General features: G+C 38.8%; 1 protein-coding gene across 3 annotated transcripts; it reads right to left on the minus strand.

Annotated features, from left to right (window-relative positions):
- Nucleotides 1–847: 847 nt before the first annotated feature.
- On the minus strand, nucleotides 848–21978 carry TAB2 (TGF-beta activated kinase 1 (MAP3K7) binding protein 2). 3 transcript variants are annotated; one of them, XM_042833710.1, is made up of 7 exons: nucleotides 21789–21876; nucleotides 17842–18132; nucleotides 14422–15931; nucleotides 6492–6652; nucleotides 5776–5869; nucleotides 4451–4531; nucleotides 848–2885 (listed from the first exon to the last, which is right to left on the minus strand). In XM_042833710.1, the coding sequence occupies exons 2-7, from the start codon at nucleotides 17869–17871 to the stop codon at nucleotides 2740–2742; spliced, it is 2022 nt and encodes a 673-aa protein (XP_042689644.1). In that variant the 5' UTR covers nucleotides 17872–18132; nucleotides 21789–21876; the 3' UTR covers nucleotides 848–2739. The 3 variants fall into 3 exon arrangements, with proteins under 3 accessions (XP_042689644.1, XP_042689559.1, XP_042689728.1); XM_042833625.1 differs by lacking the exon at nucleotides 17842–18132 and having other exon boundaries at nucleotides 21789–21978; XM_042833794.1 differs by lacking the exons at nucleotides 17842–18132; nucleotides 21789–21876 and adding an exon at nucleotides 16404–17801.
- Nucleotides 21979–25798: the final 3820 nt, after the last annotated feature.

The following is a 25798-nucleotide window of genomic DNA, read 5'->3' on the forward strand; positions in this document are numbered from 1 at the left end:
GAGCATTTCAGTCATGAAAAATAAATACGAGTATCTCTGAAAGTCAAGAAGCGTATTTCTCCCTTTCTGCTATGAAAGGGCATCCTCTATTTGTATTTAACAATTACACAGATCCCTGACAGAGAAATTACAGAAATGTAAAAGCACCAGGCAGTATCCAAGACAAACTACCGACGCTCAGGAGATGAATTTAACCTTACTGCATTCAGTGTTTTATATTTATCTTCCAAGAAGAAAAGGAGAAAATTCAGCTGTGAAATCTAGTTCTGCTTCACCTTCAAAAAATTTAGTCTTAAAATGCCACCCTTTTATAACACAACAGTGCTATGTTGACATATTGATATCAATTTGAAGCAGGGTCCAATAGTATACGTGGCATGAAATACAGAAGGCACACAACAACCATGAGGTAAAATTCTGTGTCTCAGGAAAGGTCAGGTACCATACAAAGTCTCCCTCTAAACAGAGCAAGTGGAAGAGACGTGTCCAGGAACATTCCATCTCTATTACAATACACACTGCAACAAAATAAAGCTTAGTCTTTAAACTATATTTACATTAATAGTGCACAGAAGTATTTCATACATTACCTTGGACAGTGCGGTTGCTCACTTTGAATTAGAAAACTATTTTTAGAAGTCATATACCCTTGAAGCATACTGAGTACATCTGCCATGTCCTCTCCTCCCATTGCAATGAACGGAGGCAAGGTACAAGCCAGAAGTTCATACGAAACCTGTGGTCATAAGAAATCATCTGATTTTTAATACTGTTAATACTTACTGCTCTGCTGAGCATTCTCTTGTTCCACAGCATGGAATAAGTAAACAAATCACAAAAACAAACATTAGAATATAATTTTTTTTTTTAATTTTTATAAATAACTTATCTGTTACAAAGACAGTTTACCCAGCTAAATCACAAAACCATCAACTCAAGATATCCAAATTAGGTTTTATTAATAAACAGGTAAAAACTGATTTGTCAATCTTCACATAGAACTGCAGATGAAGCTGAAAAACAAGGCCTCATTTTATAGACAAAATGCATTGAATGCAAGTGCTTTGGGTCTACTGCCTAATTACCTGGGATTGGCATTTTCTTCCCACATAAAAAAATGCAAAGCCTTCAAAACAAAGGCCTTTGTGTATTCACATAGATCACTTGTAAAATTCCTAATGAAAATGTCCACTGGCAAATGTTTACAGTGGGTGACAGTCTACTTTGTCTCTTGCTACATAGTTAGCACTCCCTCCAGCCTCACTTTAAGTGCTGCTACATAATCGTGTGCTGTCTTTCATACATACTGTAATTCCATTTTCTCCATCTGTTACGTACATTCCCGATCATGTGAATATTTTCCTTAAAAAAATAGATCATCAAAAAAAGAGATGCTTGAGGTTGCTTCAGTGTTCAAGTCTGTTTGATTTCTTTTTTCCAGCCTTTATTTCAGTTGTCCTAAATATTGCTATCCTTGTTTTCTATAAATATGAGACTTCACCACAAGTCATGTTTAGAAACTGGCTGCCAAAACAGGAAAGCATTTAAAGTTCTTGAACAAAGCTGTATGATGCTGCTGCTGTTGATTTGGCACTGTGTGTACTTCCCCAATGAATCTCTCTTCAGGAGTCTGCAAGATACCCAGCAGATGAAGCAAGCTTAAATCGGAAGCTGATCTGTTGGTGGGTTGAAAGTTTCTTAGTTTATTTCCTCACGCCAGACAAAATGCTACCTTGTGTCACCCACCGTAAAACTCAGTGTACAGAGTGAACTATATGCATAACTCTTCCAACTTTTCCTGCACTTTTACCACGCTGCATCTGCAGGTCTTCACAGATCATCAGCATTTACAAGAGCAATGTACAGAATGAGCAGAGGAAAGCTATCTTGTGCATAGTTTCTTATTAATGCTCTTATTTTAAGGCATTGTTTCTCTCAGATAAAAGCTTAAAAAAAAGGGACATGATCGTGCTTAATCACTTAAAGGGAAAAAAAAAAAGAAAGTTAACAAAAAGACTATTACACTATACATACAGAAGTACAAGAAAATAATAAAGGTGAAGAAAAGAAATCACTTAAAGCAGGCTCTAGAGCTATGTACAGTAGGAAAAGCTTTGGGGTATTTCACTGTGTGTATTGTACAGACAACGCATGCAGTTTTTCCTTTTCATCTTTAGCTGTGATCGTACTGATTTCTGGCTTCACAGAGATGTTTTCAGGGAAGACAAGGCAAAGAGTACCACTGCTTTGTGAAGTTCCTCCCTTTATCAAAGGCACTATGTGGCAGCAAACAGTTTAAACAGTTAAACCTTGTTCCTTTTAAATTTCCTCTGTGCATGTAGTGTTTCACTGAAAGCTCTGAAAACAAAAATGCGAGCACTCTATTCCTTTCCCCTGTCAAAATTCAGTAGTGACATCGGGGCAGAGAAGAGGATGGGCAACACCCAAGCACTGAACACGGTGTGTGCTACTGGGATATGGTAATACTGTACATGGTTTAGGCAGCTGGCAACTGAGTCTTTCAGCAGATTACCTTCCAGCCGATGAATTTCAACTGCCTGTGACACAACACTGAGGCATTACTAGCTCTGTGGGCTGACATTTAACATTACAAAACACCATCTCACCACGCCTTCAATTTTACAAAATCCTACACATAAATGCTTTTTCTGCCCCCAATGACTGGATAGTTCCTTGTACGTTTGCTGTGGTTTTACAGAAGATAACGGGCCTGTTGGCTCAGAAATGCCTGGGCATTTCACACTGTTCACAGCGATTTAAGGCTGGATGATTTAAAAAAGTACAGGCAGTACAACTCCACTGAGCTCCCTCATCTTCATCTGCGTCTGGAACAGTCTTTGGTGTTTTCACAATGGACCTCTGATCTGTGATATGGGAGAGATAAGACAAACAGTTACTGACTAAGAACAGCACGGAAAGAATTTTGAGACGACGATTTCAATAACTGAGAACCATCTTGTTCCTCCAAAAGCTGCAGTTATTACTAGCAACAGAAATCACTTTTAATCACACTCTTGACTACATCTTGACTGTAAGTCAGTCAAATGGTACAAAGCGAGCTACACAAAACTTTGAGCAGCCCCCCTTGGGCTCAAAGCTACTGCATGAGATGAAATTTAGAATCACAGCGAACAAATATCAGCATAGTGAACCACGCAAAAGATTAAGTCTGAAGTGTATGAACAATAATGTGAACTAAGAACTCTGTAGCCTTTCCATGTATTTAATATTTTGCCTCCAGAATGAACGTCAGCAACTCTTCCCAAACCAGAAAGGCAGTCAGATACACAAAAGAAAAATCAAAGCCCAGCTTTGATTGTATTTTTGAATTCCAATACAAATGTTAACAACTACTAATGGAAAACTAATTTTCATTTCCGTCTACAGTAGGTTGGTGGGTGGGAAAAAAGCAACAGCTTTTAGATTTATTCACTGTAGAGGGAACTACACAAAACAGTTGTCAAAACTGATACTTTCTGTACTTTCTGACATTCTTCATGCTCCAACTATAAAAACAGCACATCTTAAAGGACCGTGCGGGGATTTATTTTTGCTCCATTTTTCATCAGCAGCCTAGATAATGGAGCACTAAAAACAAACGTATAAAACATGAAGAGCAGTAGCAGTCTGGAAGAGCTGCACAGAATTTAAAGGATAAAAGAAAAATGAACTTAAGTAGGCCATTCTGAAAGAGAATTCTCTTCAGAAGACATTCTGTGGTGAAAGTTACTGCACGCTATGACCATTCAGGCACACACAACATACAGAAAACTTCACCTGCACAGAGCAACTGCACAGAAGCAGTAATGGATTAATTATTCTATCTGGTGGTCTTTTTAGGTCACACTATGATGCTGTTACAAAATTTCATTCTTTGCTTTATGTAACACACGAGAGCTAATTCTGTTTTATGTGATGTCCCACTAGGGCAAAAAAAAAATCACATGCAAAAATTCAAGGGGAAGTAGAATGTCCAAGATGAATAAGTTCCAGAATATTGACTGCACTATTAGTAACATCCCTCTTTTCTTCAGCTACTTAAGACCATTACGTAAATTGTGCAAGCGCAAGGAAATCCTCCAGTCTAAGTAACTGAGTTACTGTAATAAGTAACTTCACCAAGGACAGTGACCAAAACCACTCCTCACCAAGGACAATGACAAAGTAATCTGAGTTTCACTCCTGTATCTTACGTTCATTTCTAAAAAGATGGATGTTTCCATTCAACTATCTTGCAACTATTAGCCATCTTTAAGCACATCTCATTTAATACACTTCTTTTTCCTGAATACGAATAGCAAAAACTGTATACTTTTGAAGAAATCATCTGTTTTACAGTCAATATTTAATCTAGAATCACGGGAAAGACCTTAGTACTAGATGCAAACCAGACATTAGCAGAAAAAAACAAATTTTAGTAATACAATACCTTTGGGTTTTGGTGGCACCGGACCAAGAAATCCAATATTATCATAAAAATTATGAATAGCACTGGGATTAAAATGTGGTCCTAAAAATAATAAAAAAAAAGAAGAAAATAATGTACAACTATTTTTAAAACACACTTGGGTACAAAAGCAAATTTTTTGTTTTTTTTTCCAGTAGTTATGATTGAGCTTATCTTTTATATCAAGGTGTCAGCGTGGACCTGCATGAGATATCTGTAGCATCAAGAATACACAAACTTACTAAAATAAGCAATATAAGAATGTCAGAAACAAAATTCAGGAGTCCACACTTGCACAGCCTGGTTCTTAGCTAACTGCCCAATCTCTTTAAACTATCACTTTCCCCCATTTTTATAAGATTTTATAACTATTAACTTATAATTATTTAACTGCATTTTATTTTTAAATTTTACCTAATTTTCATAAATTCTAACTGCACTGAAGATATGTATGACCTATGCATTATGTCCTGGACAGCTTTTTACTTTCTCCTTATGTGCAGGTACTCTGTCTAAAGGAGAACTCGCACGGCTCACGACTGAGCTGATCAAACAGCCTGCCAGTGCTGAAAGCAGAAAGCACCAGTCCCTTCTCTCTCACTGCCTCATTCCTCCTTTCCCGTCTCTCCCTTGCACCAGCTGCAGATGTTTCCAGTAATCCCAATTTCTTTCCTTTCCCCCCCTGGGTTAGAGTGCAGTATTAGCTCTGTGAAGGGTCTACAGGTAAAGCACAGTAGTGCTCTACACACTGACAAGAACGGGGAGCAAGGAGAGACGGAGACATTGTGTTGGCAGCAATTAACTGTCTCAGCTGTCTCAGTTTCTCCTTCATGACCAAAGGCTGTGTCTCTGTAGACAGAAAGTTGAAGGAGGAGAGCACAGTGTTACAAAGGTATGTTGTTTGTTAACGCTGAATACAAGACAGAAATGCAAGACAAGAAAGGACATGTAGGTATGACTACACCATTTAGAAAACTTTTCCCCTTGTCTTTGATATTCAAGTGATCAAAGAGCTTTTTTTCCCCAGTATTTTTTAAACAAATGGCATCACAATTCTCTCTTTGGAGAGAATTAAGAGATAGGAACAACCACAGGATTAGGAAAATCATATAGCTGACAGAACAAAAGGCTTAGAACACAGTTACTTTCATAGTTCCACTTAAATTAAAATGATTTTGCAAACAGCGCATACACTGATGACACAGTGCATGTATTTTTAACACAGCCACTTCTGATACATGCAGACAGCAAAAGGAGAAAGTAAAATGAACAATGACACTTGTTGACGTACTAAGAACATACTGTACCTCTTGCTTGAAAAAGATCAATCTCTTTGGTTAGGCAATCTATGTCTATCTGCAGCTGTCTGTTACAACTTCTTAACTGTTGCATTTCTTCCAGCTGAAAAAATAAATCTGCTTGTTAGACTAAGTGCCCCCATTTTATTATCAGTTATCATTCACACACAGGTAGTCATTTCAGAAGTGAAGATAAAAGAATTTTCCCTTATTGTTTCATTTGTCCAAGCATAAGCTTTGACAAAGCTTTCAGACCCACTGAACTCTCCTCTCATCAGACTTCAGAGCTGACTGAACAAACTCCAGATTGTGGTTAGAACACAGCCAATGGTCCACCAGATCAATGGCCATCTTCTGGACTGAAAAGACAGAAAACTTTATCAGTTTTCTTTTGAGATTAGTATATGCACGAAAACAATACTCTGTGGACAGCCATATGAGCATTAAGTAATCTAAGCCTTTAGGTGACCATTCCTTTAAAAACACCAGGAAGGACCACCAGGTGCAAATCTTTTGTGACTCTGAAAGCAGCAGCAACTGGTGAACTGAAAGGTTGATGGCTAAATAATACATTCTGACTCTGCACTACACTGTTCACCTGTTTAATTCTAGGTATGCTACCTACTGCTAATATACTGTCAACATACGAGCAGCTATTCCTTTAATTTGCTGTAACAGCCCATGCTTGTGGTTTAGGCTCATAGCCTACAGCCGTTTCAACTTACTGATGGAATTTGGGAAACAGAATTCGATCTTTTCAGCCGCCTTCGTGTCAGATTATTCTCCATTTCATTGACCTCTGATTTTAGTTTATCCAACTTTTTCTTTTGAATCTCAAGTTCTCGTTGAAGTCGCTCCATCCTGGCCTTCTGATGTATCAGTAAAGCTGCAATACATAAAGTCCCATTTTATCTACTTTATTATCCCTTCTTGTGACAACATCAGATAAAGATGAAAGCTAGTATTCCTTTGGGAAAATACAGACAAACTTTCTACAGATTCTTTTTCCATTCTCCTCACAAGAAAGCCTCTGCCAGAAGAAAAAACACATTGCATTTTGCAAAACAGCATAAATCAATCACAGACAACAAGTAAATACAGTGAGAAAGTCATATAACGTAACAGAAGATCATGCAAAATCTAGCTGTAATCTGCAAAAGTCTTTTTTTAATAATCCAGCAAAACTATGAGAAGAGCTTTCAGAAATTAATAAACATTTCCTTGCATTGTGTTTTGCCTGCTCACGTGAAAGAGATGGCATGATGTAGACTTCAGAGATAGCTGCATGACAGAGCACTATGGTAGGTAAGAAATGAAATTTTTCATTTTGTTGCTATTTGGATTGGAACACAATCCAGTATTCTTTTCATAGCAGGAGACATCAAGTGAAACCAAAACAGAAAGTACTACAAGCGATACTGCTGGTAAACATCAGCTATATTTATCACGGAGGCTGGACTGTGAGTTATTTCATCTCCCAACCATTAGCTCAGCTTCTAATTTCTCTTACTGCTTACTATTCATAAATTAAATGGCATACGAAGACTTGATTTAGAGACAACCAAGTTAGCATTTAAACCAGATCTTTTTAAACACAAAGAACATAAGTAGAACAAGCAATTGAATACATACAATTTAAAGAGTTTATTTCATTAAAGATAGATATACTGCAAAGTATCACCACATGAGCAGACAACGCTGCTCAAAGGAACAGTGCACTTTAAGCACAGGTGAAAGAAGGATTTTATTAAATAAACCCAATCATTTCAACTGCTGCATAGTCATTCATCAATTAAATTATTAAATATAGGTACTTCTATAGCACTTTAGAAATGAATGAAAAATAGCAATAACAAAGTACTAAAAAAGACAGAAATCTTCCTCAGAAACAACCTGTTTAAACAAGACTGGCTGAAATGCAAAATTTAATGAATCTATGTTTCTTAGGTAGCAAATAAGGTCAAAGCACTCCTAATTTGGTTGGCTAGGTTTCCTGTGCAGTAGCATCACTGGGGAAAAAAAGAAAAAAAAAAAAAAAAGCATATAAAAAAGATGAAACTTTTCTCATTTTCAGCAGGTAGAACTGTCCTTCACTGCAACTCCTGTCATTTCATTCACACATCATGCTTGGCCTTTCCTCAGAAGGAGGAACTGTGCCAAACTATTTTTGTACAGTTAAAGAACCACAAGGCTGCACCCAGACTCAGTCCAGGTTTTTGAGTTACATGTTTAAAAGATAATGAAATGACAGAACTGTAAAGGTTTCTACCTTTTGATTTTGTTCAATTTAGAATTGTTTATATAAAGACATCCATTTATTTGTGGTAGCCACTATCCACGCTACAACAGAAGGTGCAGCTATGCTCTTCTGGAGCATAAAAGTGCAGAAACCAAAACTCCAAGACGTAGATTTTTGTTGAATTGTCAGGGAATCATCAGTTAAGTAGTCTCAAAGGACAGCCTCCCCAGTTGAACAGCATTTTATGAATAACTGAAGAACTTTTTTTCTATTTATGATCTCCAGGAGCTAGAAAAACAGCTGCAGTGATAAAGAAAGGGAATCGAAGACTACTTTGCCCCTATTCTTGCAAGGAAATCACAAAGCCTTCTTCCTTCCAGGCTTATTTTTCCACTTTTAGACAAGACTCTTCTAATTTCACTGCCTTGGTATTACTGTTGAATCAACTCCTTGAAGGCCAAGTTACTGGTATGTGACCTACAGTAACACAGCTGCGAGCTACCAAGCAGATGTGGAACTCCTCAGATGTGTCCAACTACAGATGCAGGCTGTCAGTTAGCAGCAATAATGCTGGATGTGGAAGGTGAGAAAGAGCATTATCAGAGTGCCTCCAGGACACAGACACACTCATGAGTATGACCACGAATAAGAGCAACTCTTTGAAGGGCTTTTTTCCCTCTTGTAGAGGGAAAGCAAACAACTCGTTTCAATATTCTCCAACATCTTTGGTTTAGAAATTCAGCTGTCATTATGGAATGGCAAGGGGCAGAAAGGACTGATGGATGCCCCACAGCATTTTCATTTGCTCTCCTAGCATCTCTGCCACTATTTTACTATTTTAAGTCCCAACAGATTTTAAACACACTCGTTATAAAATTTATATTACTATTAAAGAAAAATCATTATTTGACACTGCAGTGCTAAACATTCTCTATTAAAAATAACTTGGATAAGGAACTGACAAGACATTGGTTCAAGTGGTGGATTTTATATAGAATGTAGCAATTTTGAATAAATATTAACTTGGCAGCTGTAGAAAAATAATGAGGTGACAAAATCCACCCACCTCCTCAGTACTTACTAAGAAAGAGCAGCAAGTAAGTAATCAGCCCCCCCTAGTGTTGATCAGAGCAACTGAAAATGTTAAGAGAAAACTATAAAGTGCACCTCCGACAAAACTACGTAGGGTCATTCCAGCCTAAAGCTTCCTATCAGTAACACTGTTTGATAGAGCAAGTTCTCAGCCACAGAACACTCTCTTTCAACACAGTCACCCCCATTAGCTATGCATTTTCACCAGCCACGAGCAAGAGCCTGCATGCCACACTTGTAACAATCAGCACACCAGTGGAGGTGACCCACTGCCACTGTCACCAGTGTTGAAACCTCACTGTGCTCACATTCAGTTTGGTCTCCAGAAATGTTGAGCAAGCATGATGAATGTCAATGGGTGCCATTTTTCCTGTTTGGAGGGATTCAATGAGACATCCTTCATTTATACATACTTCTATGTCAGATGCCAACTTGTCAGACTGCCCCTCTGATGCCATCTGTCTCACGGCAACTAAATGCAATGGAATACTGGGGGGAAGGTTCAATCTCTACTGCCATACCACCAACATCCACCTCCGGTGTTATGGGCCAACATAATAAAATAGGAGCCATTACTTTTAGAGCAGCCCTCACACAATTCAGGTAATAGCTCTAGTGGAGACGTTTAATGGCCTACTCTTGATAATCTTGTGTTACTTGCAGGAACAAAATTCTACCTGTGTGGGCAGCACTGGCACATCACAGTTTACTCTCTATAGGCTAATTGCAATACAAGCCAGAAAAGCTCAGGCTTGCACTTTATATTCAGACATCCTTAAAACTAAGCTACTTACTGTAACCACCCTATTATGAGAAATATAAAAACTTCCTCCTTGTCTCACTGTTAGTGTACCACAATTTGAACAGTTCTGATGACCAGTTTTTTCATTGGGTGGAAACAGGATACTGCGCACCTTCAGCTTTTTTCTGTTTCTGCATTCTACGCTCAGCTGACTGGAAAGAGCAGTTCACTTCAGTTCTCTGGCAGATGTGCACTTCAATGTCAAAGGAAACAGTGGCACTTAACCACGAAACAGCTGCAAACCACTGTAATTACAGGAAGCAAGAAACTGTGCAGGACAGAAGGTCACTGCCGCTATACCAGAGATCCATTCTAACAGGTACCGAATGCAACTTGTGAATTTGAATTTTAAACAAACATCGTTTATGTGTTTCTAACATAAAAGCTAATCCAGGAACACAGTGACTTCACCCTACACTACAGATCTATGAATTTTCAGACTCAGGATTTCTTGGTCAAATTTGGAGGAAAGTGAGTTCTGGTAATGCAGTTACTCTGCATCAACAGAACAGTGACATTTTTAAGAATGCTGTTTGTGCATATTTTCAAAATCCACATTTTAAACTCTAGGAAATTCCATCATTTATTATGCAAAGTCAACAGTTCTGATTTGTTTGTTTCCCCCTTCCAACACTCTTTTCAGTTTTTGTTTGTGCTCCACTTCGTGTATATGCCTGATACACAGAACCAAATATAAGGCTGTCTATTTTCCTATCTCACATCATGCAACTAACTGGAAGCCTCTTGGAGCTGGGGCATAGCTGTATCACTCAAATCTTTTATTTCTGAACATCTGTGAGGCCTGATTAAGACTTTAAGTTTCTTTCCTGCAGCTTCTCTTTCTTCTGAAACCTTCAAAAACTTTGAGAAACAAAAAAGGAGAACTGTGCAAAACGTCAAGTTACTAACTAGTTTTGCAATCAGAATATTTACATTAAATCACGGTGTCAAATAAATGATAATTAAATGTACATCCACATAATGATCTATACCTGCTACAGGTAAGTCTGTTCACTACGCAGTGTACCAGCCCCTCTCAAAGTTGGAAGATAAAAATTACAGAAATGTCAGTCAAAAGCCAAGCAGTAGTGAACTAAGGGACTTAGTTAAAATGGACTTAAAGCAAACTCACTAGCAGGAAAACACTAAACTGAAAATTTTATTCCAAGATTAATGTATTTTCTTCATAGCACAGCTGCCTGCACATTATACAGGCTGGATGCTCTGCAGAGAATAAGGAATTACTAATAAATGTTTAGCCCCATTATTCAACATAAGACTATGTGCACACTGACTGCACGTAATACAAAAACACTTCTAAGTACCAAATTTTTAGTGTCTAACCAAATTTCACCTTTTCATCCATAGGGCACTTTACATAATATATTGAAACCTCAGTTTAGTATATTAGTAAAATTATACTGTGCATTGGAATATCTTCATTAATGGGAATTGATACTCCCGTATAGAGAACAGTAAGTGATGAGCATAAAAAATTATCTTTGCTTGGCTTTTCAGCACGCTCCTAGTAAGATTTTTTCTAGCATTATTAATATTATTGACTTCACTTGTGGATGGATGCCGTCAGCATTTCCATGAGTAAGTCCACAGGATTTCAAACTGGAATTCCAAAAAACAAGGAACATACAATTAGCAACTGCTTCTGAAATGCCTGCCGACTGTGACTTTCTTGACATCACCAAGCCAGCTGCAGAGATATATAACTTAGTATTCCAGGCTAACAGTGAATGTCTTTACTACATCAGTTTGATCTAACTATTACCCTACTCCTTTTCACATTGCACAACCTTTAGTTCTGGCAGCAAGCTAAACGAAAATCGGCAGTAAACTGCTACTACCCACAGAGACTTACTGGAGAGAACAGCAGAGAAACCACAGCAAAAAAACAGAAATGGAATCAAGAAGACTGGAATGCCTACACACACTGTAATTGAATGAAAGCTCCGCAGATAACCTTTGCTCTGAAATGTTTTCATTTCTGGATGTTTGGATTCATGACTTTGTAACTCTGTATGAACACATAATGATACTTCTCTTGTATGCATTTTTAAAGTCCTCCCTCAACAAAAACCTGGAAAGAAACTTAATCACGGAAAATTGACCTTCCTGTGGGTCATCAACGGGGTTTAGATTTTTCAGATTTACAGAATGTGAACCCAGCACTTTATTCCAAGGAATTAACTGCTGCTTACAGATAAACTACCAGGCAGACAAGCTCTGTGCTTTATCAGAGAGCTCCACGGCCAACTGCTGCCACAACAGTACTCTGGACTCCCAGTATCTGCCCTCGGTTCTCAATGAGCAGAGAATTCTCTCACAGCCAGAGGTCATTCTGCTCTATACTGGTTAGACTTGAGCTCTCTATATCCTATGCTACTACTGCCCACCTGAAATCCTTGTCCCAGACTGTGCTTCCCTTCTTGAGGATAACAGTTTCATCCTCCCTGAAATTCATCCTCAACCTGAAATTCTGATATTTTACCATCCTAGTCAAGGACATATTTCCGTCTGAGAGGAAATCAAAACGATGAATAATCCTGTCATCATCAAATCCCTCTGCTTTTTATCAAAGAAAGTACAGTGGCAGGCATTACTTGCAGACAGGTCCAACATCTTATGTTCTCCTGTGCTTATGAATCCATTTCACTGGAACAAAGTGAAAGAGATCTCCTTTGACACCAAACCAGCTCTACTTTCCACATTCCTCCTATCCTTAGCCAGGTTTAGTTCTCCCTGCCAAGATATGGAGCATTCTGGGCAGAAATGGAAAAGCTGATGAAAATGCATTTTTTCTCTAATCATAGCCAGAGAAACGACTCATCTGTTTTGGCTAAAATTAAAGTGAGACAAGCACCTAGGTGTCTGCACACTTGCTAAACTAGATGCAGCTTAGAACATGCCTCTCACAATGGAAAGCATGAAGTAATTGAGATCACATTTAGTATGCTTAAAAAAACCAAAACAAAACAAAACCGCAATACCACCACACCATTACGATAAGAAAAAAAAAACACCTGACCACCTCTGAGTAAATGATCTAGGTCTAGCAGTGCTAAGTAGGTCTTCTGGAAATCAAGGTCATAGCAATAAGTCAATAAGTCACTTTTCAACTTTCAAAAGATTAAATCGTTAACAGAAAATAAAAAATACTGCAGGAGAAATAGAGCAAGATAATGCCAGAAATCCCAAACATTCCTGAATACAGAGAATTTGGGAAACAGGAGTGCACTTTATATGAACTACTGAATGAACTACACAAAATGAAGGTATTTCTCCAAAGTCAGCACGGAGACAAAAGCTAAACCAGCCCACATCATGCATCTGATCTAAAAACTGTCTTGGCCTCAAGAACAGCTGGGCCCCACAAAAGCTATGTGCCATTCAAAACTTCTGAATTCTGGGCTTTGCAAGTCTGCCTCAACTTGATAAATTGGATATTGATATCTACTAGCCTATAGAGACTGTGCAGAAGTCAGGCTCTTACCAACAATACAACTGCATCCAGAAGACGTGCATAAGCTATAATCACTTTGAAATTAACTTTATTACTAGTGTACCCCAGATGTGCACCACCCTTCCAGTGTCCTAATCAACGTACTTATACAAGAAGTATACCCTGAAGAATATTTAGAGTGCTCAAAGAACAAACCAGCTTTTTAACGCTGAGTTGTTGCTAACTCTGAAATGTACCAATAAACTGAAAAGAGAAATTATTTTGACCATCTACCCTGAACACTGCATAAAGATCCTAACATCTATTCAACAACTTCATAGAAAAGCCCACAACAGGGTTAATAAACCATCAGGATGGTAATAAAAGTGTGAAAAAATATGAAAATGGAAAAAAAAAAAAAAGTTTTAAACTGGCTTACTGTATCACATTTAAGTTTTATCCTTCTATTACACTATTGATCCTTTAAAATAACAATCTTTGGGTATGGTACTCTTTTTCACATTTTAACAACATAAGAGAAGTATAAAGACTTTCAGCATTTTATTGTCAAGCACCCATTAGGAAACAGAGGCAAACACTTTGTCCCGCTAACTGCTTTAGAAGACTGCTTTTCTTGCTTCTTAAATAACATTGACAAAAAGAAAAAAATGAAAATTGTATCAAATGGAAACGGTATCTCAACTGATCCAAATGTCTGCCAGTAGACTTTTAACTTTAAATCATTAGGATAAATAAAACAAGCTTAGATGTTTCCTTCGGAACAACATAAAAGTGAAGACACTGTGACTCCACTTGATTAAACAGATAACATATCTTCTTAAGACAAATGAGAATTATCTTCAAATATTCAGTGACATGTCTCTGCCATAAAAAGAAATCTATGACTTGCTTATAAACCTTTTTTGTTTATTTAGGAAATACTCAAGAATGCTAGAGTTGAAGATAACATTAATATCACAAAGTTTATCAACTGTTTCACGCTCTGTAGATTACATACTGAATTGACAATCTGGTTGAAATCTTTACTACTTATATTAAGAATATTACCTTGCGTGTAGGCAGCATCATCAGATCCCATACTCAATTTTCGTGCATCACTGATCCTATCCACATGTGCTAAAACAGGGTCAGTAAGATGCTGGATACCCTCTGGTTCAACATAGTGATCAGGAAGGTTTAGAAGGTTTGTAGGTTCAAAGGTTGGGGAGACTACCCCTGGGGAAACTGCAGGGGGCTTATTTGGAGAAACTGTAATTTTAAAAGTATATTTTGTGTTAGGCTGCGTAACAACCACTCGAGGAGAGGTTGCAGTGGTGCTGTTGCCCACTGCTCGACTCTTGGGTGGATGGTGATGAATAAATGCAGGACCCATGCTTACTTGACCAGACATATTCCTAGAAGTGGCAGATACTCCAGGATTTGTCGATATGAAAAGCGTGGGCTGGTTCCGCACAAGTTGATCATCTCCTGTGGTGGCATTTGCTGAAATGTAGACCTTAGGCTGACCACGTGTGATCACTTCATCAGTATTTGGAGGACTGGCCGATATGTAAACAGTGGGCTGACTTCTACTTAATGTCTGGCTGTTGAGGGAAGAGGGAGTAGTGGAGGTGCGAGGGCCAGTTGAACGCAACTTAGAAGAACTATTTCTCTGTGGTGGTTCAAGTTTGATTTCAATTTGGTTTTTGCGAGGTCCTGTGGATATATTCTGAATGTTGTATTGGCTGTGAGCAGAGGATTGTGAGCTACCAGATGAATGAATCATAGGTGCTTGTGGAGTAGTAGGAGAACTGATAGGCATATAGACATGAGAAGTCTGGTGGCCTTGCTGATTTGGCTGCGTTGAGTGTTGCGATGAGGTATGTGGCGTGGTATTGGATGTAGGAAGAGTAGTCCAAGGACTTGGCTGCGAAGGCTGGTAGACTTGCTGAGGATGCATAGGATTAAACTGAGATGCCCAACCTGCCTGCTGCTGTGTCTGTCGAGCTGTACCACTAGGAGCTGTGATATAAGGCCTAATATAGATAGAATTTCCCTGTGGACTGTTAAGTACAGGAGGAGGTACACCATGTATGTGCAAAGACGTAGGGGTATTGCGGCCAGGCTGAATATTTGGGGCTAAGGTTACCATGATTGGGTTGAATCTGGGTGTTTGCTGGGACAAGTTAGATACTCCTTTGCTGCCTAGGTGAAATCCAAGATGTTGCCCCGGATTAGAAGCACTAACTGTATTACCCATTCCAAAGACATTAAATCCTTGTGGAACCTGCGCAGGTGCAGTCTGTGGTTCCTGCTGAAATAGTTCATTGTTGGGCTGCTTGGTTTGAAGGTGCCCATCGCTAACGCTGTGAGCTAGAGTCCTACTTCCATTCATTCTTCCATCTCTTCCATGGTGATACACGTTCTGTGACTGCAAATCCAAATTAAGAGATGTCATGTGATTTCGTAGTCCAGGAATCGCAGAATCATCCGAGAAACTTAGGTCTCCTTCACCATAGAGATATTTTGTGCTCTCCTGAGACAGAACTGCACAACAGGCATCCAAATTATTGTTATTCTATAAAAGACAGATGAAAGTTTGACGTTACTGATAAAATACTGTTATGGTTAGATAAATATAGGCACAAAACCATCAGTGAAAAGTTAACAATGTAGCATCAAATGGAAAGCTTTAGGTGGTTGGCCAGCATAGCAACTACAAACATACACACAAAGGGCTTGCATGTGAAGCTTACTATTTTGAGAACTGCAACTCAGTCACTGGAATCAAGAACAGAGGTCTGCACTGCTGCTGAAGCAATGACAGTGACATCTTGAATCTTGATAAGCTAACCTGGTACAGTATGATACACAGTGATTGCATACTTTTGCTACTCCCTCTGAATTTCAGAACAATCTTCACCAATGACCACATCTCTGGCTTGAGAAGAAAATGACAGAAAGAACAGACTCACAGTACCTACATGTGTACAGTACTGGCAAACAACTTAAAATCAAATTACATGTTTACTTAAAAAAAAACAACCAACCTTTTGCAAACACTTCAATACCAGTTATGCGGTAACTCCTGCTGAAAATGAAAGCTAAATCGTATGCAGAGAAGAAACATGCAGACTAAAGAAGTTACACAGGAGCATATGACTTCAGAAGCAACGTAAAAATTCAGTTTATGCACATACAGCATATGATCACTTTCTTGCAAGTTGAAAATATTAATGAAAACCCAGGGGCCATTTAAACCACTGTTTGAAAAGCTCCTAAATACTTACATTTGTATAAGATTACTTTATAAAACCTGTAATAAAGAAACTTAAAAACCACCACCTAGCTAATTTGCTTTTTTAAGAACGTATCAGAAGGAAACTAACTGCTAATCCTAGTTCTGTATTTCCACACATTTAATAATACTGTATCAGATCTCCATAACTGTTTCCCTACATAAGGGCCTTGCTAAAAGAACCTACGTGTGCTGGTGGCATAATTTCAGGACGCTGTGCTCTGTCCGTACAATTTCCTGTACACTCCTCCCTCCAGTCCTCACCTCAATAATAAGTTAATGCTTTCAGCCAGAAAAACTCTTGTTAAGGCACAGATGTTGTAAAAACAAAGTAGGTGTCAAATTCATCCAAACACACTGAACACCAGTTACCAAAAGGAAGAAAAACGATCAAGGAAAATATTGTACATGCCAAGTAGTAACATTATCATATAGTTAAAGAGCACACAAGCAAGAGAAAGTGTTCCATGCCACAAGCTTTGCAGCAAGTTATTTTTGTTAAACTAGTAGATAGTAGCTCCTTCAGCAAGGTGAGGGCTTGGACAGAGTTGTGCAGTCAAAGCAAGCCTGTCTCTATCTGAAAAAAATTACTGAAGGAAAAAACAAAATAACAGAAGTGGGAGAGGGAGGACAAGCTAAACTCTACCCACAAAACCAAAACTATGTGTTGATACAGGCCAGACGAAGTTCTGAACTCTTGATTAATACTTAAAAAACAAAACAAACAAAAAAACTGAGAACCAATCCAAACAACAAAAAAGTTTTAAAAAAAAAATCACAAAAAATACGGGGTTTCCTAATGGCCATCTAACTAGCCAGTCACATAACAGAAATGTTGCAGAAATGTCTTGAGATGAAAGTGGGTCAAATGACTGCACACATAATGGGTCTAGATTGGAATAAGCACAAGAGGACAAAGTAATCAAATAACGTTAGTAGTGAAGAAAGGAATCAAACTAAGAAAGAACAGTGGGTAAGAAAATACAGTAACAGTAGCCTTGTATTCATTGCAAAGAAGAAAAGGGAGCCAGAAACGGGACAGGATGCCATAGAAAAACAAGCTAAGAAATCTTAAAGATTTTGCATGAACTTCAGTGAATGAAAATTATTAACAGAAAGGCAAAAAAAATAAAAAAAAATATTAAAAAATCAAACCAAAAAGGAACAGGCCAGGCTTGCAACGCCCTTACATTCAACTTGAATGCATTTGCTTTGGACATTTTTTTTTTTTTTTTAAAGACTGCATCCAATCAGTTCCAAAATTACAGTGATGTCAACGAGCAAATTGGAGAATTCAAGGGGGAAACAGGGGCACATGGAACCCCTGGCATCTTCTGGCTGGCAGAGGCAGAGTTTCAACCGCTTCTAGTTCTTTATAGACCAGAGAACCGGTTGATGGCAGAATTGAGCATATTCCAGCAAAACAATGCCCCTCATCTTAGCTCTGCCCATGTCCCAATTGAGTTTAAAATGTTGGCACCCTGAAAGAGAAAGAAAAAAAAAGAAAGAATAAGAATGCTGGAGGGAAATGAGGAAGCAAGGAGAGGACGTAGACTTGAGGTGCAGGTGGTTATAAAATGCCCCAGACACACAAAAAAAAGAACCAAAAGGGACAATGTCCACACAGAGGGGAAGCTGTGGCAATCCTTTTGAGCGAGAAGGGGAGGCTTGAATGCAGAAAGCTTGCTTTCCAGGCAGAATGGAGGGATGCAAAACTCTTCTGGAACACTCGATGCAGTCAGCCCAAGAAAGCAGTAAGATCGCCAGTTCCCTAGATGATACAGGTTTCCATTTCATGTTGGTTTTTGGTGGTCCTCTGGTTTCAAGATTCTAGGTATCATTTGGATATTTTAACATTGGGCAAAAGAACAGCATTGAGAAATCTGCATAGTTTTTCCGCACAATTCATAGTGATCTTAAGAAGCCTTGGTTGTGATAAAAATCTTTTGTCACAATCACTATGAAATGCATAAGTGTTTGAACTCTTTCAGGTTCTCCCCTGTGATATTTTATACTTCCTGTTGTAAAAATAGCTTCACTCTGACACATACTGTGGGGGCAAGGCAAATCACAGCACTTCTTATACAGTACAGTACATTACTAGTTGTATCTTGGAGCTAGGCTACAGTTATTACATTTACCAGAAATTAATTCCACCGTGCTCAGTTACTACAGGGCACAACTTGGTATGCAGATATTGTTCCAGAAGCACTACAAATACGTGTCCAAGTACTTTCAAATCCCACTGTTCAGTCTTTACCACCAGCTCAAGTACACAGTTTCTCAGTTTGGAAAGGTTATATTATTATTTTTTAAAGCAGTCCAACTCAGAGTCGCGTAGTCAGAAGCTGATTCAGAGAATTTCAAACACCAAACTGAGGATTTTTTTTTAGAAATCTCAGCTTTGAATAACCTACTAACAACATCACCATAAGTAGCTTTAGGGTGTATTGAATTAGTGTAATAATATTGTACATATGGAACATATGCATATATAATCTTTTTTTCTCCTTTAAAAACACTTACAAAAGGTGACCTAAAAAAAATTCCCTCAAAATCTGAACTCTCATCCCCTATCTCTATCAAAGTACAGCATGCACAATATCTTCACAGTTTTAAGACTTCTTTTTATGCAAAAAACCAAATCCATTGTATTCAGTAGTATTCAAAGATTGCTGAGTTTTGAAGAGCCATATGCTATCTTTTAAAGAACCAAGAACCAAACATCCAAAAGGTGACAGATCTTGCATTCACTCCTACTTCATTGACCTTACTCAATTAGCAATTTTCTCATTTTAAGAACAAAACTGTATCTGTAGTATATAAGTTAGACTAGTTCTACAGAGAGCTAATATAAAAAATAGCAGTGAACTATCCTGAGAACAAATACAAGCAGTCTATTGTCTGGTTCAATTTTCCCTACAGCTAAATAATTAAAGATAAAGGGTTGGGGAAAGCCTGAAACCTCATAAGTCCACTTTCAAATCAAAAACAATTCTCTTAAGAACTGCTGTTTTCACAAATTCTCACTCTATTACAAATGTAGAATTATGATTGAGTCTTGAAAATTCAAACATTTAACTGGCACAATCACACTTCCAACAGCACAACAGGCACAGCACTACTTGGATGCATGTATGCTGACTATATATATCCCATACGTAAGTATGGACACACGTATTTTACATATTAAAATACATATAAAAATAAAACAATGAGCATTCTTTACAGCATAATTCTATCATCAAAGACATGTCACAGCCATAGCCCAGAGACAACCAGCTTCTGGGAACATACTGACTATCTTTTTCCCAATCAAATTTCATATGTTGTTGATCAATGCGAGTATTCACACAATCCTCCATTATCCAACATACTCAAAGGCTGAATACTATAGATAATGATGAAATCCAAACAGCACGGATATTTTGGGATCACAAGAAAATGCAAAGCAAACACACTTAAGCAACACAGTTAAGTAAGCCTAACAGAATTTGATGCCATTCAGAGGGACCTCAACAGACTTCAAAGGTGGGCCCATGTGAACCTTATGAGGTTCAACACAGCAAAGTGCAGTGTTTTGCACCTGGGCCGGAGGAATCCCAGGCATCCATACAGACTGGAAGGAGCGGTCCTTGAGAGCAGACCTGCAGAGAATGACCTGGGGGTCTTGATGGATGAAAAACTTAACATGAACCAGCAGTGTGCTCTCGCAGCTCGGAAGGCAAATGGTGTCCTGGGCTCCACCAGATGAGGGGTAGCCAGCAGGGACAGGGAGGTGACTGTCCACCCTCCACTCTGCTCTTGTGAGGCTCCATCTGGAATACTGTGTCCAGGTCTGGAGCCCCCAGTACAAGAAAGACAGAGAGCTGTTGGAGAGGGTCCAGAGGAGGGCCACAAGGATGATCAGGGGTCTGGAGCACCTCCCCTATGAAGACAGGCTGAGGAATTGGGCTTGTTCAGTCTGAGAAAAGAAGGCTGTGGGGTGACCTCATTGCAGCCTTTCAATATCTAAAGGGAGCCTACAAACAGGAGGGGAGTCAACTCTTTGAAAGAGTTGATAACAGCAGGACAAGGGGAAATGGTTTTAAGTTGAGGGAGGGGAGATTTAGGTTGGATGTCAGGGGGAAGTTCTTTACAGAGAGAGTGGTGAGGTGCTGGAACAGGCTGCCCAGAGAGGCTGTGGATGCCCCGTCTCTGGCGGTGTTTAATGCCAGAGTGGATGGGGTCCTGGGCAGCCTGGTCTAGTATTAAATGGGGAGGTTGGTGGCCCTGCATGTGGCAGGGGGGTTGGAGATTCATGATCCTTGCGGTCCCCTCCAACCCAGACCATTCTGTGATTCTGTGAAACTACAGATATAGCATTAACAATAGCATCAGAAAAATTCTTTATTATTTCTGAGACCAAAAGGAATCCACAAATCAGCAGCATGGATTCCAAGGCTACAGTAAAACAAACTAAGGCCACCAGGCAGCCAAAGAAGAACTGGGTAGAAACACATCAGCACATCACATCTGTCCAGGTATCACACAGCCAACACCAGGCTGATTGTCTACCTGACTCTAGCTAATATCAAGAAGACAAAGGACTCAGGTGTGTGGGGATTACTACATTCTAAGGCTCTCTGTTGTAGAACATATGTAAGGCCACCAGCACCAGCTCTGCAGGCCAGGTGAGCTGGGGCAGAAAAACAGTGGAGCAGGCAAATGCCAAGTAATGAGATCAAAGTCTGATGGAGATCAAGGAGGCAAAACTGCTTCTGTACCTGTGATGCTCGAAGCATACAAAAAAAAAAAAAAAAACAAAAAAAAGCGGAGCACTGTCTTAAAAAAGCGCTTGCTGGACTTTGTATCTATCTTTTGGCCACAATTTAACTTTGGCTCATGAGACGGCCAAAAGGCAATGAATATACTCATTATCAAGACTGCAACCTCCATGCACACTGCTTCACAGGATGGTTTGCTTAGGAGGGGCCAATCCAGCACAGCTTCCGATCCGGAATAAATAAATTGGCTGCATATATTTGTCTCATTCAAAGAAGAAGACAGAAAGAAAAACAACCTGCTTTCAGTACAGACACTTACACATGGTTAGTTAACACTTAAAATAAGCATAATCAATTACTCATACACTGACCTGTAACATGCATCTGGATACAACACCTTCAGGTACCTCAGGAAACTTCTGTCGCAGGTCATGTAAAACCTGAATATCAATTTGCTGGCTTCCTTGGGCCATTCGTATATTGCCTGGTCAGGATTGTTTTTCAACAGGCAGTTTTAGGCCTTAGTAAAGGGAGCACTCATCTCTTCTGACCCAGCATTTTCTGAAAGAAGGAAAAGAAGGAAAAATTTAAGACACTGAATGCAGGCACTATTGATGTTAAAACGTCAAACAGAACAAAACCTGAAAAAAAAAAACTCCTCAAAAATCCTCTTCAGTTATTAAATCTAAATCTGCATTTTATGTCAGTGTTTTTCCACATCACGTCTGGCTAACAAATGTCTATTCAGTCTCTTACAACCTTGAAAATTGCTCGTGTAAAGGCATATCTGATCAATTTCCTTTGTTTCTTTTTTTTTAAAGAAGAATATAAATTTATCAAAATATTAAAATTAATTGTTTAGGACCAGCATTTTTATTTCTTTAAAACATAAATTCATGCAAAAAAGTTTACATCAAAAAAGGGAGAAAGCATCAGTTTAGCTTTTGCATGTAATTAGTTACATTTTCCCAGTTACTGTTTATTACAGAAAATTGGGGCTAGAAGTTCAGTGTTTCATAAGTTTCAGGATTTATTAGCAACAGCCTATTAGTTTTCACCTGATGCATTTCAGAGATTATGACTGGAAGAAAACAACTTACAACTTATTTCCTCAATTAATTTTGTGTCTTTTTTAAAAAAGGAAATTATGAAGAATATACCGTAACCAGCCAGTCACACTTGTACAAGATATCTGTCCTGAGCTTACAGCATTCCTGCATGCTTTTACCAAGAACAGTTTCCAGCAATTAAGTTTGGAAGAATGTAGAGTTAAGCAAGAGAATGGTATCTCCTTTGTTTTCTTATAGTCATATCCATTTGTAATATTAGTTTACCCATAGCAGTCAACTCCAACATTCATTTACTTCACAAGTTAACAAGCCACCGAAGATGTACATCAATATATTCACTTTTTCCTTCCCTTCTCTGCCTGCTTTTCTTTTTTCCCCCATCATGCCTCCCATTCAACATGCACCATTACCCTACTGCTGCCTTGGCCTTCAGGTGAGCACTACTGCAGTTATCTCCCTCCACAATGCATGCACTGCTACAGGCAACACCTTTTTATGCCTCCATGGGAAATACTCTGAAAAATTAAACTGGCTTGGAAATATTTGAATTGTTGCTTCTTCCTTTTGTTAAAAGCTACTTTGTGCTTCTATGATGCTTTTTGCTCACTAAACACTGCCCAGAGGTATGTCTACGAAGAGTAGTAACTTAAGAAAAATTAAAACATAATATTGTATCCTTAAACATAGCAAACACTCCTCTCACTCACATCAGCATTTCCTGCAGAGCTCCCCTTCCTTTTCCCCCTTCATCTGAGCACAGGACTTTCCTCCCTGCCCACAAGAAACACAAACCCCTGTTTAAGCACTCAGAGCACAGCCCTGCCAGGCACCTCTAAAGGCTCCCTGGATCTTGGCAACACAAACTCCTGCCAGCGACCCACCAGCCCACTCTCTCTGCAAATGAGTCTACATGCTTGTTTTTCCTGTACCCTTATTCCCTAAAAGGATACTACTGGGGAGTTAGTTAGGAAGTGTTATTGCCAGTTCCCTAGTCATTTTCTAGAGCATTAAAACTGCTTGTGATTCAAGTGTAATCACTGCAATGCCACAGCTTTTCTTGAGACTGAAAAGATGGAGAAACGTGCAAAGAACTGATGACAAAGCACGAAGCACATGATTTCCAGCATGAATCACAAGACAGGCATAATACCTTCCACGACATAAGGCCTGAATCACTCCATTATAAGATTTCTTCAACTCCTGTGTTTTTGGTGGTCTGAACTGGTAAAATTACCAGTCAACCTATAATTAGCTCAAACACTTCCTATTGTATCAACATAATCTAAAACAGCAATGCTTTTCAACAGTCTGCCAGCAATTCAAGATGTTTCTCTGACAAAGAAAAAGAATAAAAATCAAAATACATGTTACTTTGATGACTCTGCCCATATATATTACATATGTATGTGGAATAAAAGTCTGTTAGCTAATGAAATAGAGAAGACTAAAGGTCCTAAGAATACTTCATTTAACATCTGCTCATAATTTTAGTCTCATAAATCCCATTCTCTATGATGAAATTGTAATGCATATTTAATTAAAAGTACGGGAAAAAACAGGAATTTTTGTTAGAATACTCAGAGATACTTTGATAAAACAAAGACCACAGATCTACCCACAATTTTTAGTGCACATAACAATGTAATATTCTACTATTGAAAATAAAATCACAACTTCTAACAGCCTTAGCATACAAGTATCAGCCAGGGCTGCTAGAGTTAGAAATTCAGATTATGCAATTCCTCCCCAGAGCACACATTCTGCTTATCTGACTATTCAAGTTCAGTTTCCCTTCTCTTCATGCACTTTAATAATGGACACAGAGCAGCCCAGCTCTTTAGGAGCTAGATTTGGTTTCATTCAGATCCATCCAACTCCAAACCTCATGTGGACAGAGGTGATCAATACAAAGATCAGGCAGAAAGTCCCACACACATAAACCAGAAGCACCACACTTCCAAAGGCGACAGGCACAGTATGACAAGAGCTCAGCTAAAACAGACATATCTGCACTGATCCTGCAGAAATTTACTCTCTGTACCCCAGGAGTACCATCTCAAAGGAACAGAAATACCGAAGCACGCTGGTACACAAGGTACCCTGTGGCAGCTGCTCTAAGTACCCAGGATCCATAACTTAAAGGTAGCACGGATACACCTAAATAAGCTGTGGCCATACCTTAGACTGTTAGACACATCAAAGGAACCTCAGAAACTTAACAACGGTGCAATGGAAGATAAAATATTTTGTTTTGAACAAGTCACTCTACACATTTGAAAAGTAACGGTTAAAAAGCAAACTGGGGCAGCAAATTTTGGTTTATGCAATTGAAGGCAATCATCTTGGGCAGAGAGAGAAACACGGATATCTAACCTTAAAAAAAAAAATAAAACATAAAAAAAAAAAAAAAAAAAAAAAGTTTTTTTTTTTTTTTTAAACCAGAAGAAGTGCCAGACTTTTACTGTGTACTACCACGGAAACAAGCTATAATAAAGGGACATTACAGTCAGCATGGTTAATAAATAAGTAAAGAAAGAAAGAAAGAAAGAAAGACAATAAATGAAGTCAGAAAGCAGTCTTGCTACACTGGTGCAAGTACTGGAGAGTTCCTTTTCCTTTTCCCTCCCCCTGCTATGTGCAATGCAGGAAAAGGCACGCACGGTGCTCCGTTTGTACACGTGCTGCTAAAATGACACTAAAGCCCATTTGCATTTTGGTATGTTTTTCTGCAGCTTTCATCTTATCACATGTGATTTGCACTGAATATGAATTGCTCTAAATCACGTTGTGCTGTTTAGCTAACAATGCTAGAAACATATTTCATCTAACAGTTTATTTTAGGAACCTGTTTGTAAATATTTATTGAGAATGCTACGAATGCAAGAACAAGAGCACACTTTCTTGAACAAGGGCTGCTCTGCAAGTAATGCCTCCCATTCTATTACAATGCCCATAACATCACATAACATCAGAGGCAGATGGTGGTGGTATGACAGTAGAGGCTGAACCTTCCCATTAGTATCTCGCTGCATTTTGTTGCCACGCAACAGATGGCAGCAGAGGGGCAGTCTGACAATACAATGCCTGACACAGAAGATGTGTATGAAGCAAAGGTGTGCTGCTGAATGTAGAAGAAGTGGCACCCAATGTCATTCATTGACACTTGCTGAACATTTCTGGAGACCAAACAGTGGATGTGACCTCAGTGAGGTGAAGAGTGGTGTCAGCATCAATAACAGCAACAGTGGGTCACCTCTACGTGGCATGCAGGCTCTTGTTCACAGCTGGTGAAAGTGCACAGCTAATGGTGG

This window comes from Centrocercus urophasianus, unplaced genomic scaffold (genome assembly GCF_019232065.1).
Source record: "Centrocercus urophasianus isolate 14NV4802_14NV808 unplaced genomic scaffold, USGS_Curo_1.0 seq_10, whole genome shotgun sequence".
NCBI lineage: Eukaryota > Metazoa > Chordata > Aves > Galliformes > Phasianidae > Centrocercus > Centrocercus urophasianus.

Coding starts and splice junctions, on each gene's coding strand:
- TAB2 (XM_042833625.1), bottom strand. CDS start 21,890: ATGGCCCAAGGAAGCCAGCAAATTGATATTCAGGTTTTACATGACCTG. Junction 6,653..14,421: donor TGATGCTGCCTACACGCAAG/GTAATATTCTTA, acceptor TATGTATTGCAG/CTTTACTGATACATCAGAAG. Junction 2,886..4,450: donor GGTGCCACCAAAACCCAAAG/GTATTGTATTAC, acceptor CCCATATCACAG/ATCAGAGGTCCATTGTGAAA.